Source organism: Octopus bimaculoides, chromosome 10 (genome assembly GCF_001194135.2).
Source record: "Octopus bimaculoides isolate UCB-OBI-ISO-001 chromosome 10, ASM119413v2, whole genome shotgun sequence".
In the NCBI taxonomy this organism is placed as follows: Eukaryota; Metazoa; Mollusca; class Cephalopoda; order Octopoda; family Octopodidae; genus Octopus; species Octopus bimaculoides.
The window spans coordinates 88,292,677-88,313,970 of NC_068990.1; the positions used below are offsets into that span (position 1 = coordinate 88,292,677).

The 21,294-nt window shown below is 34.5% G+C and overlaps 1 protein-coding gene across 1 annotated transcript in view; it reads left to right on the forward strand.

Moving 5' to 3' along the window:
• The window catches only part of LOC128248838 (uncharacterized), a 25,592-nt gene that overhangs the window by 500 nt on the left and 3,798 nt on the right, over positions 1 to 21,294 (forward strand). Inside the window, exons 2-10 of the mRNA XM_052970987.1 lie at positions 3,872 to 4,042; positions 4,306 to 4,545; positions 6,378 to 6,608; positions 11,155 to 11,325; positions 11,938 to 12,177; positions 14,456 to 14,689; positions 16,625 to 16,800; positions 17,980 to 18,181; positions 20,965 to 21,123. Coding sequence (XP_052826947.1) covers positions 3,872 to 4,042; positions 4,306 to 4,545; positions 6,378 to 6,608; positions 11,155 to 11,325; positions 11,938 to 12,177; positions 14,456 to 14,689; positions 16,625 to 16,800; positions 17,980 to 18,181; positions 20,965 to 21,123 — 1,824 coding nt within the window. The remainder of the gene's footprint in view (positions 1 to 3,871; positions 4,043 to 4,305; positions 4,546 to 6,377; positions 6,609 to 11,154; positions 11,326 to 11,937; positions 12,178 to 14,455; positions 14,690 to 16,624; positions 16,801 to 17,979; positions 18,182 to 20,964; positions 21,124 to 21,294) is intronic.

The window sequence follows — 21,294 nt, forward strand, 5'->3', positions numbered from 1 at the left end:
CATACTAAAACACACACACTCGTGCAAAAAAATTCTTTTTTTACAGAAAAAGGGTTCAACAAAATGTTCTGACACTAAATTTTTCTTAAAAAATTGTTGCTTTATAGAAAAAAGGTTTAATAAAGTGTTGAGCATTTAAAAGTTAGAGACTAGAATTGCAAAAATAAAAAAAATTAATAGGTGGTGCATCAGCATGGCTGCGGCTCTAAGCTGAAACTATAGGAAAGAAGGTATTTTGTTGCACTTATTGAAAAAATATTGTTTTAATAAGAAACTCTTCTCTTTCTCCTCTTTCTTTTCCTTTCTCTCCTCCATCCCATTTTTGAATCCTTTCTCTTCATCTGGGTCTTCATACTTCTTCCCAGAACTTTCTCTCTTTCATGCATCTTCTGTCTCTCTTTTCCTTTTCCTTCTCCATTCCCTCATTCACCTCCTTCCACCCTTCTTTTTCTAATAGCTCAATATCCCTCTTCCTGGACCTACCTTTGTTTCATGTTTCTCCTTTCCTCCTCCCATCTTTTCTCTTCTCTCCTCCACTCCATTGTACATCTCCTTCCGTCCTTAATTTAAAGTTTGAACATTGTGTGAAGCTCTTTTTCAGTAAAACAGGAAATGTTTTCCCTTTAAATTTATTGTTTTTTAAGATTATATTATATCATTTCCTATTTAGATTATCATTCAAGTATCATAGCCATCATTAGCCCAATTTCTGGTTCACCGCTATACCACATAGAGATGTTTCAGCTTGTCCAGCCATTCTGCATTTCTGATACAGTACAAGTAGAAATACATCATCAAATATATCTTTCCTAAGAGACTGTTGGAAGTGATTTGAGGGAAATCTGGCTGCTGTTTCTAGGTCAAGTGACCATGTTGTCTCACATAATAACACCTGTACCTCCCTCTGTTCATGCTATTCAGGTTACCTGTGAGCCCAGTAAAAAGGAAGAAAAGTATTAATTCAATGCAATAATGAGAATTTGGACATGGTGTTAATTAAATTTCACCTGACGATGATCACCAGAAAGAAGAGACAAGACATAACCAGAGAGAAGTGGTTAAACTTCCCTAGTGTTGTGAGATAGATAGGAATAGGCAGACAGGAACGAAAGGGTAGTAAAGCATGTTCAGGAGATAGAGAGGCAGTGTAAGAGAGAAAAAGAGGAAGTTACAGCAGTAGGAAGAGGAAGAGTGTACAAGGGAAATACAAATGGAAAGACAAAGAAAGAGGAAAACAGAGATAGTGATAAAGAGAGAGAGAGAGGGAAGGACTCATTGATAGACTGGAGGGTTGATAGAGAATTGACAGAAAGAGAAGGAAAATAAGTTGAAAAGAAAATAAACATAGAAAGAGGGAGAGTGGGAGAGAAAAAAAAAGCAAGCAGAAAAGATAGAGGGGAAGACAGAGAGAAAGAAAGACAAACAGACAAACAGAAAGAGAGACAGAGAGACAGATAGAAAAAGATATATAAAGAGGGGATGACTGATAGAAACGGGAGGAGAGTAAGTAGGAGAGAGATTAGACAAACACAGAGGGAAGAAAAGGGGGAGAGGATAAGTAAGAGTAAAATAGAGAACCGAGTGAATTGTGAATATGCCCTTCCTCTTCATTGATGTCAATAGCTATACCACAGATCCTTATTGCTTTCTTGGCAGCTATAAACTATGAAAGTCCATGCTTACCTCATGGAGGCAACGACCGAGGTTATTGGCATTATGTTGTGTTTGAGAAGAACCATCAAGCCAAGTAAATGGCAGTTGTGGTAGATACTGGTGTCACGCAAATGGCACCTGTGCCAGTGGCATGTAAAAGCACCCATCACACTCTCAGAGCAGTTGGCATTAGGAAGGGAATCCAGTTGTAGAAACCATGCCAAATCAGACTGGAGTCGGGTACAGCCTTCCAGCTTGCAAGCCCTGGTCAAACTGTCCAACCCATGCCAGCATGGACGACAGCTAAATGATGATGATGATAAATAGCAATGAGGATAATACTAATAATGATGTGTGAACAAATACATGTATAGTGATGCAAGAAATATCCATGGTGGAAGAAGTGGTCATTGTACCATAGTTGGTCTTACACTGCAGAATAACAAACAGGTAAGAACAACAACATGCAGTAATCAATATCAGTAATGGTGATATCCCTTGTTGGCTGATGATATGTGCATGTCTGATTACGAGCAGCAGTAGTGGGGGAGCATTATAGCCATATGTTCAGAGGAATTCTTTGAGGTTTGAATAATTCACCTCTGGAAACATTAGTTTTTCATTCAACATCCTTAAAAAGACCCTCATTCAGGGACATTTTGCACAGAATGGGCTACTCAGCCTGAAGAAAATTCTAACTGGGCCCCACCTACAAGTTCATGCACTGTCTATCTTGATATGAGATCACCATTCCAGGCACATATGCTTGTGATGTATTTGTCTAGTGTACCCTTATCAGACAGATAGACATGATGGGTATACTGGACTTTGTATATTTGTACCTTAGTGTCACTTCGATGGCATGCACTGCTCACTCACTCAATAATAATAATGATAATAATAATCCTTCCTACTAAAAGCACAAGGCCTGAAATTACTGGGGAAGCGGATGGTCGATCACATCGACCCCTGTACTTGACTAGTACTGCCCAAGACCAAGCATTGAATACCAACTTAGTGGAAAAGAATATATACCACACAAATGCAACGGACCTCTACAGAATGTATGGGAAGAGGGTCGAAAGTGTGACTCACGTTGTCAGTGCTTGTGAAAGTCTTGCACAGAAAGAGTATGAGCATAGACACGACAAGGTAGCTCAAAACCTCCACTGGCTACTCTGCTGTAAGTATGGATATGAGATTACGAGTGCTTGGCACCAACATACACCAGAAAAGATAATGGATAAAAAGGGGAAGGCAAAATTCCAGTGGGACTTTGACTTCCAGACAGACATAGTGTAGATCACCGAAGGCCAGATATAGTAACCTTTAGGTGGAACAAACAAGAGTGCCTAATAATTAAAGTGGCAGTGCCAGATCAACATCCTGAAAGAAAGAGAAAAGGTTGATAAATATGGAGACAGCTACAAGAGTCAAACAAAGGTTATCCTTGTTGTCATCAGAGCATTGGGTTCAGTAACACCCAATCTGAAAAAAGCATTTGAAAACTTTAGGGGTTTGTAGCATATTAGGAGGGCAAGGTACTTGATTCCATGCAAAAAAAAAAATCAAAGTTTTTTTTTTTAGTGAAAATCATGCAGGTGAAAGTATCGAAAATAACCAAGAAATCAACTGATTTGCACATTATAAATACCATCTGTTAGCAGAACAGTAAAACCATGCAAGACTTTTCTCAGGTTTAAAATGTGACATTGTTTTTGTTATCTATATTCCAGTGATGGAGCTTTGTATCTTTGTTAGAAACCAACACCTTCTTCAGAGGAAGAATTTAAATAGTTAAAAACAGAAGAGAAACGTACGTACATACATACATACATACATACATGCATACATTTCCAGTGCATATTTTTCAGTTAGATTCACTCATGATCTTTATTTATTGTAATACACCATTTTGAGCATGGCCGTTGCCAGTACCACCTGACTGGCCTTCATGCGGGTGACACGTAAAAGCACCCACTACACTCTCTGAGTGGTTGGCGTTAGGGAGGGCATCCATCTGTAGAAACTCTGCCAAATCAGATTGGAGCCTGGTGTAGCCAACTGGTTTCACCAGTCCTCAGTCAAATTGTCCAACCCATGCTAACATGGAAAGCGGACGTTGAACGATGATGATGATGATGTTATTTTCTTCTTATTCTCACCAACCTCTAAACATGCAAGCACCATTAGTGCCAATTTTTGTTTTCAATTCCAGAGTATTCACAAATTGAGTGTGGACCGCCAAAAGAAGTTGTTGGTTCATTGAAGTCCTATAATTCTACCACCTATAAATCTGAAGTCACCTATACTTGCCCAAATGGAGAAAAGGTAAAGTCAAGTTGTGAAAAGGACAATAAGTGGACTCCAGTAGTATCTTCTTGTAAAGGTAATATAAAATGCTTGTTGTTTCTGTGTCTATTGTTTTTATCTCTTGTTGCCTCTGTCTATGTAATTTTGTTTTACACCAGCCTTTGCTGTGAAGTAAAGTTTTTAACTCCACAACCAAAAATGAAATGCAATGCCTGTCTGGTATAGAGGCCAATTTAATTGACTTATTCCTACCTCTAAGTTTTGACCTTTTTTCTTTATTACAATTTATTATTGTTGTTGTTACATTTCATTGCTTTAAATTTTATTTTTTAACTCTAGATTCTCAACTCCATTTTGTGAAAATAAAAGATGCAGCTCTGGATGTGAGTGACAAAATATTATGGAGTAAGAAAAAAGTAACAGCAGATGCTTGTGCAAAAAAATGTCTTTCTGATAAAAATTGTTTATCATTTGAAATAACTAAAGGAAGTGGAAAATGTTACTTATCAATGCAAACTGCAGCTTCCTCCAAGAAAATAAAAACAGACAAAAGCAGAAATTACTACCAACGAGTAAAATGTAAATATTTTTTGGATTTTATTTTTGGATTTTCTTTCTCTCTTTTTCTGAAATTTGTGATTCCATTTGTACTTCATAGTATACAAACAACCATTTCTGTAAAGACATTGACAGGTTTACCTATAAGGACAGACATAAACATATTCTAGAATTAAAAAAACTGTAAATACTATCAATGTATTCTAACATGTGTTCACCTTGAATTACTTAAATGCATGATTTTAATTAATTTTTTGTATACAGGAGAGAAGCTTTTGTTTTTTGAAACCTGGACAGTAGTAATGACAGCAGCAGCTGTAGTGCTAGTAGTGGTGGTGGTTATAATAGCAGTATCAGTAATATTATCAAACTGCACAGTGCCTCAAGACTAGTAGCTGTTGTACATAATCTGATATACAAAAATAACAGAAAAAAATAATGCCTAAATATGTGGTTGTATATCTCCTATAGTTTGGCATGGTTATTATGGTAGGATTCTTTTCTATCACCAACTATTATGCCACATGGAGAGAGTACATTTCCCCATGCTAATAGAATTAGAAAAATTGTTTGCTGTGAGTGAAGAAGCCTCTCAATGTATTATAAAATAAGCTCCTATTTAGAATTGTTCCATTTTATGAGAACAAAATAGCCAAGAAATTCACTCAGTTTTATTTCAAGGAGGTTGTTCTTTGCTGCTGAAATATTTCCTTCTTCAAACTCAGAACACCAATGGAAATTCACTAGGTTTAGTGATCCCATGAAGAATCACGAATACTAGTGTAGTCAAATATATAGACAGTACAAGGTGTTGATGTGGCTGTGTGTGTTATTACAGGAGTTCATACAGAGATGAGAAAATAAATACAGGATCTATACATTTACTACATAATATATTTTATTCTTTTTTGATGATAATACATGAAATCAAATTGTAGAAACTAGTTGAATGAAGTAATCTATGTAAGAAATGTAGGAAATGTAGAACAACAGCGAAGTGGTGGCTTTCAGTCATCTCAGCTATAGGGCATAGAGAAATAGACCTACATAGCAAGGATGTGAATGGCTCTATGTCTAATCAACTAAGAAGCAAAAAGCTGGGTTAGCAAGCTGTTTTTATTAATGGAATGCTAGTCATTCTAGAAACTTCCAAGAGAAACGTCAAGCTTCTTGAATAATTAAGAATCTCGTCTCATGACATTGATGCTTCAAGAAGCTTAGAGAAAGGAGGTTACTCTATGATCTTTCTTGCAGGGGAGCTCATTCAACTGTCTCGCTATATACACTGCTACACTAGGATGTCAATACTGTAATGATGAATTTTCTCAGTCCAAAAGGAAGGCAAGCCATTTCTATATGTATATCTATGAGGACCTTCAACTGGGCTGAAGTTGCAGACCTCATTGCAATCTTTATACTGGTCACTCACAAGAGGTTTCATCATATTCACTGATCAGGTTTGTACAGGGACAATTGCCTCGCAATTTCAAGTAATATGAACAGCCATGCCATGAATATATAAGGAAGAACTTAAGAAAAAAGGTATCTTTAAGAATTTTGATTTAAACTAACATTTTAACTATATTCATTGAACATTACTTTAGTCTTGAAGCCAGGTATAAGATGAGTGATACTCCTACAGAATGTCTAACAAGGAGAAAAAACATCTTCAGAGAAATTACAACTTATTTTTCCAGACTGCATTATGAAACATAGAGGTTTATTTCACACACATACATAATACTATACTCACACATCATAACACATAGACAATATTTAATACATACTAAGGTGTGTTAGGGTGGATGGGCGGGTATAAATTGTATTATCTGTCTTCTTTTTCCTTTTTTCAGCTGACAAGCCTCTTCAAATTAAAAAAGTTAGCACACCAGAGAAGAAGAATATTGGAAGGCTTACAAATGTGAACTTAAAGAAGTGTAATGAAGCTTGCCTTCAATATATAGGATGTAATTCTTATGAGTACAACAAGAAAGGAAAACTGTGTGATCTGAGCAATGTGACTCAGTTGACTGCTGAACTTAAACCAAACAATGGAAATTGGGATATATACATGATTAACCCAGGTCAGTAGTGTGTTTCCATTTAATTTATGGAGTGACTGTCAGTGTGTACTTGCATATATGTGTATGTGTAACCCATGCTAGCATGGAAAGCGGATGTTAAACGATGATGATGATATATATATATATATATATATATATATATATATATATATATATATATATATATATATATACATATATACATATATATATATATATACACACACACATGTGAAGGCTTGACTGAAATGAAGTTGGTATGCTTCATTGGATGTGCCAAGGCAGTGTGCATGTATGATAGAATGTAATTATCTTAAGAAAAAATTCAAGCATAAGAGGCATCAGATCCGGTGCAAGAGAGACAACTGTGCTGATATAGTCATGTGATACATATAGATGACGACAGCTGCATAAAGAAGTGTAGATGTCTAACTGTGGAGGGAACCTGTAAAATATGATCTTTGAATGTTAGGTCTCACAGAGGCGCTGACAAGTGATCAAGACTTCTAGTGATTTCCTGTGGAATCATAGTTGTGGCCAGTGGCCATGACACATAAAAGCAACTGTGCCATTGACATGTAAAAGCATCCATGCAGATGACATATAAAAGCACCAGTGCCTGTGACATGTAAAAGCACCTGTGCAGGTGACATTTAGAAGCACCTATGCCATTGATAAATAAAAGCACTAGTGCCTGTGACATGTAAAAGGCACCCACTACACTCTTGGAGACGTTGGTATTAGGAAGGACATCCAGCCATAAACACCAAACCAAACCAAAATCAGACTGGAACCTGGTACAGCCTTCTGGCGTACCAGTTCCAGTCAAACCATCTAGCTCATGCCAATATATAAAGCAAGTGCTAAATGATGATGATGATGATGATGATGATATTGTTAAATAGATAAATAGGCAAATAAATTGATAGATGGATATGTGTGTGTGTGTGTGAGTGTGATTTAATAAAATATAGAAAAGAATGTACATCTTAATTCTTAAAAATTAAAATCTTTATAAGATTTTAATTTTATAAGACTTACATATACTCACATGCATGCATGCATATTTACTTGCACAAACATGTAGCCACATATATGCTAATGATATATTCTATATATCCAATCAATATCCGTATATGTGCATGTGCATCCATGTAAGCATGTCCAAACTGCTCTCAAAGAAATTGTTTGTCATCTATTCATGCGGCATCTATATTTAATAATAAATTGTCTTTCTATGTTTATTGATTGTTGTTTTCTGGTAGAATTTGAACATTTGTAAAATGGAAATATTAGACGCAGCAGTTCCATTCTGGTATAACGGTTTTATTGGTAGTCACCAGTTTTTCTACAACAGTTATAGTAGTTGAAATAATCATTATTTTAAGGCTGCTTATTTTACCCTCATTTACGATATTTTACACTCATTTACGAGTGTATATTTTAATTGTCTTGAGCGGAAGTCGATATTGATAAAGTTGTCCCTTAACTTGTAAAGGATATCAATAAGTATTGTCTCTCAAGTTAAAATGTATGTCATGTTAGCGTAAGTCTTGTATGGTCACTAATGTACACCTATACATCTTATGAAAATGCATGTTGAAGATCATGTCCTTATTACGTACTGCTATAAAAAAAACGTTACAGATTATTAAACTGAATTAAATATGTTAAACAGGTTGGGAAGAATTGAAGAAAGATGAAATATTTTATATAGTTTATTTATATACATTTATATGTATAAAATTTATTAATGAGGGTAGAAATTGATATTAATCAATTAAAACCAGTGGTCTAGCATATTAAAAAATCCGAAGATTAAAATTATATTACATACAAAAATAAGAGGAATGACCAGCCAAAGTGCACTCCTATATGCTAGAAATAGATGCCGAATCATCTAACCACAAAAAAAAAAAAATATATGTTCACAGTAAAAATTCAGCGACACAACAGACTGTAAAAGGGCAAGACAAATGAAAAAATACTAAATAAAAAAACGATTAACCTACGTCGATTCGCAATGCAATTTCCAGAACTAGACACAAGACGTCCACCCGAAATGGAGCACGTGTAGAGTTCTACAAATTACATTCAGTGTATCATTTCAAAAGTCTTCAATCTGTCATGGCCACTTGCCACAACTATGATTCCACAGGAAATCACTAGAGGTCTTGATCACTTATTTTTCTTGCTAATTCTTAGGCTTAACCAATGAAACACGACAACCAAAATAGGTGTCGGACTTTTAAAGAGTATTTCTCATGGTAACAACCATAACTCTGGATTTGAGTGACGTGGATTCATTTAGGCAACCACAGACACTAAAGTCTTCCTCAAAATCCAGGGTTTTTATAACTGCTCAACTTGACTTTTAAGAATTGAAATTGTATAAAAATATTCTTTTACTAATTTTCAGAAATCAAATATGAGCAGTTATTTCCTTGGCAATATGACGTAATGTCGTATTGCCAAGGAAATATGATTGTCGTTTTCCCATTGGTTGAAATAACTACTCCTATTTGAATTCTGCGCAAAGGGTAGACCCAAATTGTCTACCACGATTGGTCGTTAATTTATCCGGGATGCCAAATCTGGAGATCCAATTAGAAAACAAAGGTTTTTACTATAGTTTTTGCAGAAACATCTTTGATGGGATAAGCTTCTGGCCACCACGAGAAACAATCTATACATGTCAACAAATAAATATTAGCTTCACATGGAGTTAAGGGTCCAAAGGTGCAGCTGAAGGCTAGCTGTTATCCACTATGTCCGTATCCATGTATATATAACAGAGAGAGAGAGAGAAAAAATGCCTAGAAGAACCTATATACGAGTGACATAAAGACAGTGTTGGCAAAGTGGCAGTATGTTTCTGAATTTGTAGAAAAATATCATCATGAGAAAGTAGTTACAGGTTGTGCAGCTGCTTTAATTAATGACTCTGCTCTGGTGCATTTTCGTAACATTTTGAAAGTCAGGAAAATGCAAACTTTTCTTGATATGTTTCTAATGAAACGACCTGCAAGTATAAAAAGTGAAGAAAGTGTGTCCACTAAGCCTAAATTAAGTGAAGTGAGAAAGAAAATGCCAGAAATTGTTCTTCCTAAAGTCTTAATGGAAGAAGAATCTCCTATCCAACAGTAATCTTCTTCCTCCCTGCTCCATCGTCTTCCTGGTGCACAAATCATCCCACCTTCAAGGTAATTCAGTTAATGAAACCAGTTTACATATTTCTTTTACATTTTCTTTTTTATAATTGCCATTTTATTTGTAACTACACCTCTTTTGTTTTAAAATTCTTTAAAAATTATTCTTTAGGTGGTTTTGTGGGGCTGGAACGAATTAATTGCATTTTAGTTAATTTCAATGGAGAAAATTGATTTGTAAAAGAAAGTAAATCATAAGATAAGTTTGGTCTTAGAATGAATGAAACTTGTACTGCGAGGTATCACTGTATATATATACATTATTTGTTAATAAATCATATGTTGTACACCTGGTAGTTTACCAGTAAAGCACATTCACTAGAGTTTGCTACAGCATACATTCTATGCATGCCCCTTATTCCCTCAAATGTGCCATTTCAATTCAAGCGCTTCCATTTCCTAGTGTGATTGTGCTTTGCTATGACAATCAATAAACCCCAGGGTCAAACTTTAAACATCGTGGGTCTCAATTTACATATAGCCTGCTTTTCTCATGGACAATTATATGATGCATGCTCTCCAGTTAGCAATGCAGATGACTTGTATATTTATTGTACTAACAATGGACTTATGCAAAACATAATTTACCCAGAAGCATTGTCAGCTTCACTTAACATATGTCGAAGTGTGCAGTCTGCCCAAACATTACAGAGATGATACTTTTCACAATGAAACAGCTTTCTTTCCAAGTACCTTACTTTCCAACATTGACCAATACATTGATGGGTGGATGGAGGAATGAATACTAATAATAGTAAACTTATTGTAGAAAGATATTGTATCAAACTGAATTAACTTAACAAAATAGTTGTGGTTGTAATTATTTAAAAAAATACTTTCTGCCAATATGGATACCTCTACATCCACATACGTCATCCAATTCTTATAAACTGTAAGTCTAGGTCATTTTGGGGTCAATGTTAGGATTTCCTTTTAATCTAAGCTGCCATTCTACATGTTTTTAGTGTTAACAATTTCAGCATTGTTCATCACTAAATGACCGAAAAACATTTTTATGAAGAAGAGTTGTTTGCTTCACACTCAACGTGTGCTGATACTGCCCATAAGAAACAAACAGATACTACAGTGTGGCTGTAGGTCATAACACCCGGACAATGCTGGGATGCATTGCTAGTATGTATATATATATATATATATATATATATATATATATATATATATATATATATGTATACGCACACACACATGCATTTATGTATGTATTTATATTTGAGTACATATTTCTTCTATTCGTTTCAGTCAATATATTCTATTTCAAATTTGTCATTATCTTCTCATTTTCACCCTCCTCCTAACATATATTTGCTATTAATATCAATTTCTCTTATCACTTCCAGTCTTCACAATAATTGACTGTGGAACTCCAAAAGACATTGCTACTGCATCAAAGTCTTACAATTCCACCACCTATAAATCTGAAGTGATCTATACATGTCCAGGAGGAAAAAAATTAAAATCAGAATGTAAGGAGGACAGTGAATGGGCTCCATTGTCATCTGGTTGTAAAGGTAATGTAAAGAGGTTCTCTCTTCTTGCCTTTGCCTATATGAATTATCTAGGTCATATGAATTGCCTATATGAATTATCTAGGATGAAAGTAAAAATAGTTTGTTTTCCTTGGGAAAAGATTCCAAAATCAGTAGTAAAGTGATGTTTCTTGTCATGATTAGACTACCCATATTTAATTACATTCTTTTACATTCTGGATTCAAATCTTACCAGTAGATATATCACCTTTCATGCTTCTGAAGTTGATAAAAAAGCATTAGTTAAATAATGAGTTTCATTCATTTTCATGTATCCTTACGCTGCAAAAATTTGTGACTTTGTTACCAGCAACAATAATTATAATAATTCTTGTTGAAGGCAAAGGATTGAGAAAATTATTCAAGCATCAAGCAAAATGTTTTGTGATATTTGTTCTGGCTTTTGAACTTCTGGGTTCAAATCTGGCTTTTGACCACTTAATCTTTCCAAGACCAATATGTAAAAATGCTGCCAATCAAGGGTAGAGGTGTATTTTAATCGGCCAATTCTTGCTATAATGTTTTGGCTTTCTATCTATGTTAGAAAATATTAGTTATTATTTTTCATTGATCTAAATTTTACTTTAATTTCAGTCACTGAGATCCTTTTTTTGAAAGTAAAAGATGCAATTCTGGATGTATCTGGGAAAATATTGTGGCCTAAGAAAAATGTAACAGCAGCAGCCTGTAAAAAAAAATGTCTGTCTGACAAAGATTGTTTATCATTTGAAATAAATAAAAGAAGTGGACAATGTTACTTATCAAGGGAAAGTGCAGCTTCTTCCAAGAAATTGAAGTCAGCCAAAGGCACAGATTACTACCAACGAGTGAAACGTAATTATTATTTGGATTTTATTATTGGTCTGCTTTTTTCGGGGGGGGGGGGGTTTCTGAAGTTTGTGTATCAGTTTACACTTCATATTATATACAAAACCATTTCTGTTAAAACATTGACAGGTTTACCTATGAGAAGAGACATAAACATGTTCTTGACAAAAAAAAAAAAAAAAAAAAAAAAAAAGAAGACAATATTAAGAACTGTATACACTGTTAAAACATTCTGATACAGCATTTGTTCAACTTGAATACTTTTCTATATATTTTCAGTTGTTTGTTTCTTATTTTACATCAGAAAGGAAACTGTTGTTCTTTTACTTAAACCTGAAGAGTAGCAGCAGCAGCAACAAGTTTTTATTCATTTGCCTATTTTGACATGACTTATTGCTGGTACAGCACAGTGTTTCACAAGGGATGTCATGTTTTACATAACACAATATACAAAATAACAGAGAAAGAAATGCCAATCTACAGATTCATGTATTTTCTACATTTTGACATGGTTGCTATGGCTGGATGCCCTTCATATCACCAACCATTATACCACATGAAGAAAGTACATTTTCTCATACTGCTAGAATTAGAGAAACTATTTACAAGGACTAAAGAATCACCTCAACTTATATAGGTTTCTATTCAGAGTAGTTCCATGGCTTTAAAAACATAAAAGCCAGCAAATTCGCTCAATATTCCTTTTGAAATCCTTCAACATTGAAATCCTAGACATAAGGGAAAATTCATCAGGTTTATTGATCTCAGTATTAAAATACTTGTGCATGCAAGTATGTCATTACTTTCATGATAAACCTTTTGGGCCAAAAAGAAAGTTCAGTATTTCATATCTTCTATCTGTTGATCTCTCTTTATTTATCTAACAACATTGACCAATACATTGATGGGTGGATGGAGGAATGAATACTAATAATAGTAAACTTATTGTAGAAAGATATTGTATCAAACTGAATTAACTTAACAAAATAGCTGTGGTTGTAATTATTTTTAAAAAATTAGTTATTCAGAATTTGTACTATCAGCAAGAAAAGTATACATAAACAAATGACTGAAATGAAAGGAATTAATCTTGGTTGGCAAACAGCTTAGACTGTGTTTTGTTATTGAAAACTATAATGATGGTATTGGTGGGTTGAATTGACAGTGTAAGTGTTGTTTTTTTTTTTTCTTAATTGAACCAAATTATTTATGTCATCTATCAATTAATGGATGTGCAGAAGTGCAATTACAACCCGCTCACTTGAAAATAGATATTTGTTTATGAAATATGGATGACAGAACGTAAGCTAATAGGAGAAAGAATGAAATGGTACAGGCAATGATGTAAGGAGAAGCAGAGCGTCAAATAATGAAAACAGGAACAGGAGCATCAAAGAATATAGAATGAATATTTACAAGATAGAATATTAAATGAAAATGAGAGAAAACATCAAAAGAAAAAAAAACCCTGTAAACATATGGTTGAATGTTACAACATTGGTGACATGAATATTCTCTGTAATCAATGTGAAGATGTTAGATTTGTAAATGAACCTCTCAACTGCTGAAAGAATGGGAAACTCATGCCCCTTCAATTACAACCTTATCATGATAGGAATTTTTAAATGAATATAATGCAGAATTTACAATTTATAATGGAACACTAATTTTTGTGGTTCTATATAAACTTTACCATGAAATTTCCATGGGTATTGCTAGTTATTATTACTTTATAGATAGTTTAAAAATATTATATAATTATGTAGAAGTACTGTTAATGATATTCTGAATAAAATATGAAGTGCATTGTTATTAAAATGAGCAATTCATTATATTAGCATGATCCATCCACAAAATACATTTTCAGCATAAGTCACCCTTTTCAGAATAAATGTGGATCTGATTGCATCATGAGTTATACTCAAACCTTTGCCTGAATGTTTTTATTTTGGATAATCCATTTAGACATTCTTCTTCCGATGATGTGCTCTTGTTTAAGATTGCATGGTTGTAACAACAGACATCTTGGTTGATCACATGTTAAAGGAAGTTTTTACCCCTACAAAAGCACACTATCAGGTTAGTGATGTACAAAGAATTGTCTGCAACCTAGAAATTGAGACAAGTTTGAAAATGAGTCTTAAGATGTTCTAAGACTCAGGTGAATTATTTTGTAACTTGTGGGTCATTTTGTGAATCAGTTGTTTGTGCATAATGCATGTGTATGGATGTGTAAATGTGTATGTTTGCATTTAAAATGTATTCTTTCTTCTTTTTCTTCTAGCCAATAATGAACATTTCATGCTTAAAAAAGTTAGCATACCAAAGGAGGATATTTTAGGACAGCGTAAGAATAAGACCTTAAAGGAATGTAATGAAGAATGCAACAGACATCATGGATGTAATTCTTACCAGTACAATGAGGAAAATAAATTATGTGCTCTGAGTAATGTGACTCAGTGGACTGATAAACTTAAACCCAGCGAAAAACATGTGGATGTGTACATAGCTAACCCTGGTCAGTAGACTATTTTCATCTTATTTGTATGCATGTGTTTGTGTATTTGCATGTGTGTGTGTGTGTGTGTGTGTGTGTAAGAACTGCAATGCTGCATAGCAATAAGACATGGTCCTTGAAAGCAGAAGATGTGAAAAGATTGCCCTTCCCCCACATTTCTCCCAACAAACCTCTATTTCTCCTTCAGCCAGTACCATGTTTCTTCCTTGCTACCTGAAAACATATCACTTGTTAGCCATTCTTCATTCAGTAATATTGCTCTCTACAAAATTTATTTATTTATTTTGATGATTATTGCTCTAACTGGTTTTTTTAATTTTATAGCGTTCTAAATTGATCAGTAACTGAATTTTATAGTATACAATTTTTAGGTTTGAGTTAATTTGCCGTTTGCTCGTTCCTTACACATTTGGGATGAACAGTTGTGTGCCATCTAATACCTTTTCATCCTGTTTTGTATATTTTCATGGGTCAACTATGAAAATTGGATTTGAATGTTTTCTGTTTTTATTGGCTATATATTACTAATAATAATGATAATAATGATAGCAATAATAATGGGACCCCGAGGAGATGGAGTATCCTATATCTTATAATATTTTATAATATGTATTAATCATTATGGATGTTCTATCAAAATGTACATAGGTCAATTTCATTATTATTATTATTATTATAATAATTATTATTATTGTAATAAAGTATTTTCAACGGATCAGTTTTGAGCTCTATTTAAAGTTGATATATATATATATATACAAAAACTCAACTGTGAGTGTTTTGCTAAGATTGTTAACAGATACTATATTCTTTTGCCAAATTTTTGGTGTAAAAAAATATATTTAAACATATATATCTACACACACACACATATATATATATATATATATATATATATATATATATATATATTAGTTTATGTATATATTAATATTATCTCAGTTATTAAAACTTTCAGTAATTTAAATACGTTAATAGTTACCAGAGGTAGCAAAATTACACTAAAAAACAAGATATCACAGCCGTTTTACAGGTAGATATACCAAGTTAAAGTGATACATTTTGAGAAGATATATATATATGTGTGTGTTTGATAGATGAATATCTTGTGAAAGCAGTACAGGACATGTACAGAGATGCTGCTAGTAAGGCAAGAGTTGGCCATGGGTACAGTGATGAATTTAGGTGTTCACCAAGGGATGGTCGCAGCCTCCTCTCATTCATCATCATCCTCCAGACCATAACAGAAGCCCATGAGAACTACTATATGCTGATGATCTTTCCCTCATAGCAGAATCTGTAATAGAATTAGAATAGAAATTCCGCAACTGAAGAAAGTACAACAGAGCTGCAGCTCAATCTATAGCATTCCCATCATTTATTTCGTGGTATTGAGCATAGAGCAATATCCATGGTATTGAGCATAGAGAATTCATCAATCAAGAGTTCTACTGTGACATTGTGAAGTGTTTGAGAGAGGACATTCAGCAAAAGCGACTGGATCTGTGGAGCTAGAAGAATTAGAGTCTTTATGATGACAATGTACTCTATCACTGAGCTCTGCACATTCGTGAGTTTCTCGCCAAAAGTGACTTTATATCACTTCTACGCCCACCCTATTCACCAGATTTAGCACCTGCAGACTTCTATCTCTTCCCCAAGACGAAAATGCAGCTTAAAGGTTGTTGTTTTAACACCGTAGTTAAGATACACAGTGAATTGTAAGAGTGGCAGGAATGCTGGGACCAGTGTATTGCTGCAAAGGTGACTATCTTGAAGGAGATGATGTTAAAACTTAGGTTAATAAGATATTTCTTATTAAACTGGTCTCATCCTGAAACTTTTTGATACCATCTTGTAACATTTTTATCTCCTAATTTTAACCTTCCTTCTAACATACATGCGGAATTCATATTAGTTTGTTATCAATTTCAGCTTACTCAAAAATTGACTGTGGATCTCCAAAAGATGTTGTTGGTGCATTCAAATTGTACAATGCCACCACCTATGAATCTGAAGTGACCTATACTTGCTCAAATGGAGAACAACTGAAGTCAGAATGTGAAAAGGACAGCAAATGGACACCTGTTCCATCTGTATGTGAAGGTACTGTAAATAGTTTCTCTTTTGTCTCTCTTCATAGCATATACTGCAGGATGTGGTCATGTACCTTGTGAACGTCTACAAAACAAGTGCACACCTCTAGGCAAATTCCTGAAGTTTCTTGCAGATTGTTATTGAGTGCATAACTTGTTGGTTTTGCTGCATCTCAGATTGAAGACACACTTCTTCAGCTACCTTGTACTCAATGATCTCCCTACATCTCTTTTCCAGAGATAAATCATAGACTTTATTGGGGAGGCTCAACAAGGCAAGTTCTCTGTAATTAGAGCACTCTCATGTGTTTTTAAAAATTGGGATTCCTACCTGAGATTGCCATTACTTTGGTGTCTTTGCAGAGGTGCATGTCGCCTAGTCTGGATAAGTCATCCAGAAAATACCTTCTTTATTCTAGGCTTTTAACATATTGGTCCAGATTTCATATGCACCAGTAGCCCTGCCACATTTGATTGCTTTCTTTAATCACCTCTAGGAATTTGGCTTCAATGTGGTTAAATTGCACTTGTAGATGCACATTTTGCCTACCTTTCACTATGAAATCAATGGATGGTTTTACTAGAACACTTTGTTGGTCAATTTAAAGTCAGAGTCCAGTTTAACCTCAAAGTCTTCCCCATAACTTAGCCTTCAGCAGTTTCACTGTTTCTGCATCAACGTTTTGCACTTCAGTGCATCATATATGTAAATTGAGAGACCCATTTAAAAGCCACTCTTTGTAATCCTATTTCCATTGTATCTTGGAATTCCTGGTTAAATCAGGGAGTTCTTTTACCTCTTGGTGCCACTCCAAGTTGCTATCCTTTACATGTTACACACTGCTGTGCAAAACATTCTCTACACTATTTTGACATCCTCATTTTCTTCAGGAAGGTCTCTGAATTTCTATGCAATAGTGTCTACATATTTGTTTCTAATCCCATCATCCAACAGAGCTTCCCACTTTATTTAGTAAGTCACCTGGTCTTATTAGTTTTGTGAGTTCTGTCTATTGTAGTCTCAAGTTGCAGACAACTAGGTGGTGATTAGTTGATAACTCAGCCCCACTCTTCACATAAACATCCAATCACAGAATCAAAGAAATACAAATGACAGTGAGATTTATCTGCGTCCCACTAAGTATCTTATTCAAAGTTTATCTCCTCATTCTCTCCCACCAAATATACATGCAGCATTGGCAAACATCAGAGTTTTCAATTACAGATTATGCGCAAATTAATTGTGGAACTCCAGAAGATGTTGATAATGCATTGAAGTCATATAAAACCACCACCTATAAATCTGAAGTGACCTATACTTGCCCAAAGGGAGAAAAACTAAAGTCAACATGTGAAAAGGACAACAAATGGACTCCAGTAGCTTCTGCTTGTAAAGGTAATGTAAATATTTTCTCTCCTGTTGTCTTGGTCTGTCCATTAATATTTGATTTTGCATTAAATTTTGTTTTACTTTATTGACTCCTCCTCCTCCTCCTCATCATCATCATCATCATCATCATCATCATCATCATCATCATCATCATCATTTAAAGCTCATTTTCCAAGCCTACCTGGGTGGAACTGTTCAACAGCTTTCAATGATCCACAGGATTGCATGAAGCCCAAATGTCACCTATGGCATGGTTTCTGTTGCTTGATGCACTTTCTAGCACCAACCACTTTACAGAGTGTACTGGGTGGTGCTTTTATTTCATGAAAGTGGCATTTGTGAGGTCAACAAACAAATTGAAAGCCAATTACTTTTCTCTGAGCTACATGTTTATGCACAGTGGTCTCCATCCACTCTAACCATTTTTGCCACTTTCACCTTACATTCAATACTTTCTCTCCTCTCTTATCTTCTATAGAAGTGCAAATTTGTGTGAGAGATTGACGGAAGAGGTCAGTCTCTATTGTCTGATCTTTCAGCTCCTTTCGGTTCACAATATCTTCAACTATAGCTTCAAATCAAGTAAAATTGCCTTCTCTGCCCAGTTAACGAAGGGTTTGGGGCAACCACCTTAAACACAACAGCAGCTGTTTCACTTAATTCCACAAGTCAGGTCAACAATGCCTGAACAATGACTGGGTGCATGCAAAATGATTTTGTTTTGCTGCAAGTATCTCAGACAGGATTGTTGAGTGGTAGTTCCTTGACTGTAGATTTTTTTATCTTGGACTAGTAAAACCCCTTGGTGGCTTTGCAAAGCCAAGGATTTTAGGAAGTTGTCCATAGTATTCAGTGACCAAAAGGTTTGCAAAACATATTTGCCAGTTAGTTTTCATTGATGATGATGATCATCATCATTATTTAATGTCTGCTTTCCAAGCTGGCATGTGTTGGATGGTCTACCGTGCTTCTACAGCTGGATGCCCTTCCTAATGCAAACCACTCTGATAGTGCAGTGGGTGCTTTTTATGTGCGACTGGCACAGGAGCCAGTCAGGAGGTATTGATGCTCAGTGCAAACCTTTAGATTACCAGTGCTCTATTCATCCACTAACTCTCAATTGATTGTTAGAATGGGATATCCACCAATTCCATTACCCATGTCAGAATTCATCCAGTGTACTTTATCTTTTGTAATCCATAGGATTACATTGGATTATATGGTCATCCCCTTTACTTAAAATAGTGGTGTGTGATTGTGGGAGATTTTGTTAATATTTCTTGCATAAGTGTTTTCACAGTCACTGGCTCATGATAAATATTGAAGTTTAATATTGCAAGCTACCAAATCTGACATAGCTGATCCTCTGATATAATCTGATGCCTGGTTCAACACCACAATCTTCAGTTGGTCATAGCAAAGACGGTGAACAATATTTGGTCCAATGTTTATATATTTATTACAATATCAAGCATTCATATTGAGCCACATATTTTCTCAGGCTTGCTATTTAGCATTGAGATTCTTGTCAAAGGTAATGTTTATTTATTCACAGTTTAAGAAATTAATCATGCATCATCTTGTAGCTTGAAGATTTCAATGATGTGATTATTTTGTACTAGAATGATGTTGTAGGTTAGGTATGAAAGGCTGGATATGGCTGATTTAATCATAAAGCAGGTAGAACTTTTGGGCTGGATATGGCTGGTTAAATGCTAGTGGTTTAATGATGTGTAAGGCAGAGGGTTGCCTCAAAATTTCATGTCATGATTGTTTCTGTTATGACTAGCTTATCAATAATAAGCTCAGTGAATCAATTATGTATTCACTGTTGAAGGACGACATGACCACACATAATTTTAAAAAATCAATGGGATTGTGTAATGTCTCTGTCATGTCAAGTGAACTGATGAGGCTGAGAATCAAACCTAGATCCTTGAACCACACCACTCAGTTCACATTTATACTAAAAGAACAACTAGGGAAAAATACTCAAGGTCCCTTTCTGCATGGAAAACAAATATTAAACTGGCTAATTATTGAGCAAAGATATGATTAATTAGGATTTCACTCTCAATTCATGGTAAAATCATTATATTGACTTCTTCCGGTGAAGAAATTTGGAAGAAACAAACTCTTAAAGATAATCATTATTTTTATTGTCACACTAAAAAAGGTACATTAAGTTGTGAGTGTACACTTTTACTACATACATATACTAATTCACAAGATTACGATGAAAGTGCAATCATTTTTGTTATCCAGGCCAAAAACAGTAAATTCATGTAATTTGCTGTGACCTGCCACATTTAGTTACATCGTTTTATATTCTGGATTTAATCTTAAGAGGATGTATTTTGCTTTTTACCCTTCTGATGTTGATAAATCAAGCACTAGTGAAGAAATAGTTACTTTATATTCATGTATCCTCACAGAAAAATGTGTGGCAATATGCTTATATGAAGAACTGCTTCTATCAACATTGTTACTGTGAAGAATAATCATAATTACTGTTGTTGGTTAGGGTGATGTATTCACAGAATCGTTCTACCATCAGACAAAATGTGTTGTGGTATTTTTCTAATTCTTTAACTTCTGACTACAAATCCTGCTAACGATAATTTTGCTCTTCCAGGGCCAATAAAATGTAGGGACCAGTTTAATTTTATTGGTCCCTCCAGGGCCAAATATATTAATTAACTCCTGCCTCAAACTTTTGGCCTTATTTCTTTGTCAAAAATTTATAGTATTGTTATTTTTCATTCTTCTCAATTATATTTACACTCTAGATATTCAAATCCATTTTGTGAAAGTAAAAAATGCAGCTCTGGATGCAACAGAAAAAACATTATGGAGTAAGAAAAAAGTAACAGCAGATGCATGTGCTGAAAAATGTTTATCTGACAAAAGTTGTGTATCATTTGAAATGACAAAAGCAAGTGGACTCTGTTACTTATTAAAAAAAACTGCAACTTCCTCAAAAATAAAAACAGACGAAAGCAGAGATTACTACCAACGAGTAAAATGTAATTATTTCTTTGTATTTTATTATTGGAATTATCTTTTCTAATTTTTTTTCTGATATTTCTGATTCCATTCCTGCTTCATAGTATATAGAC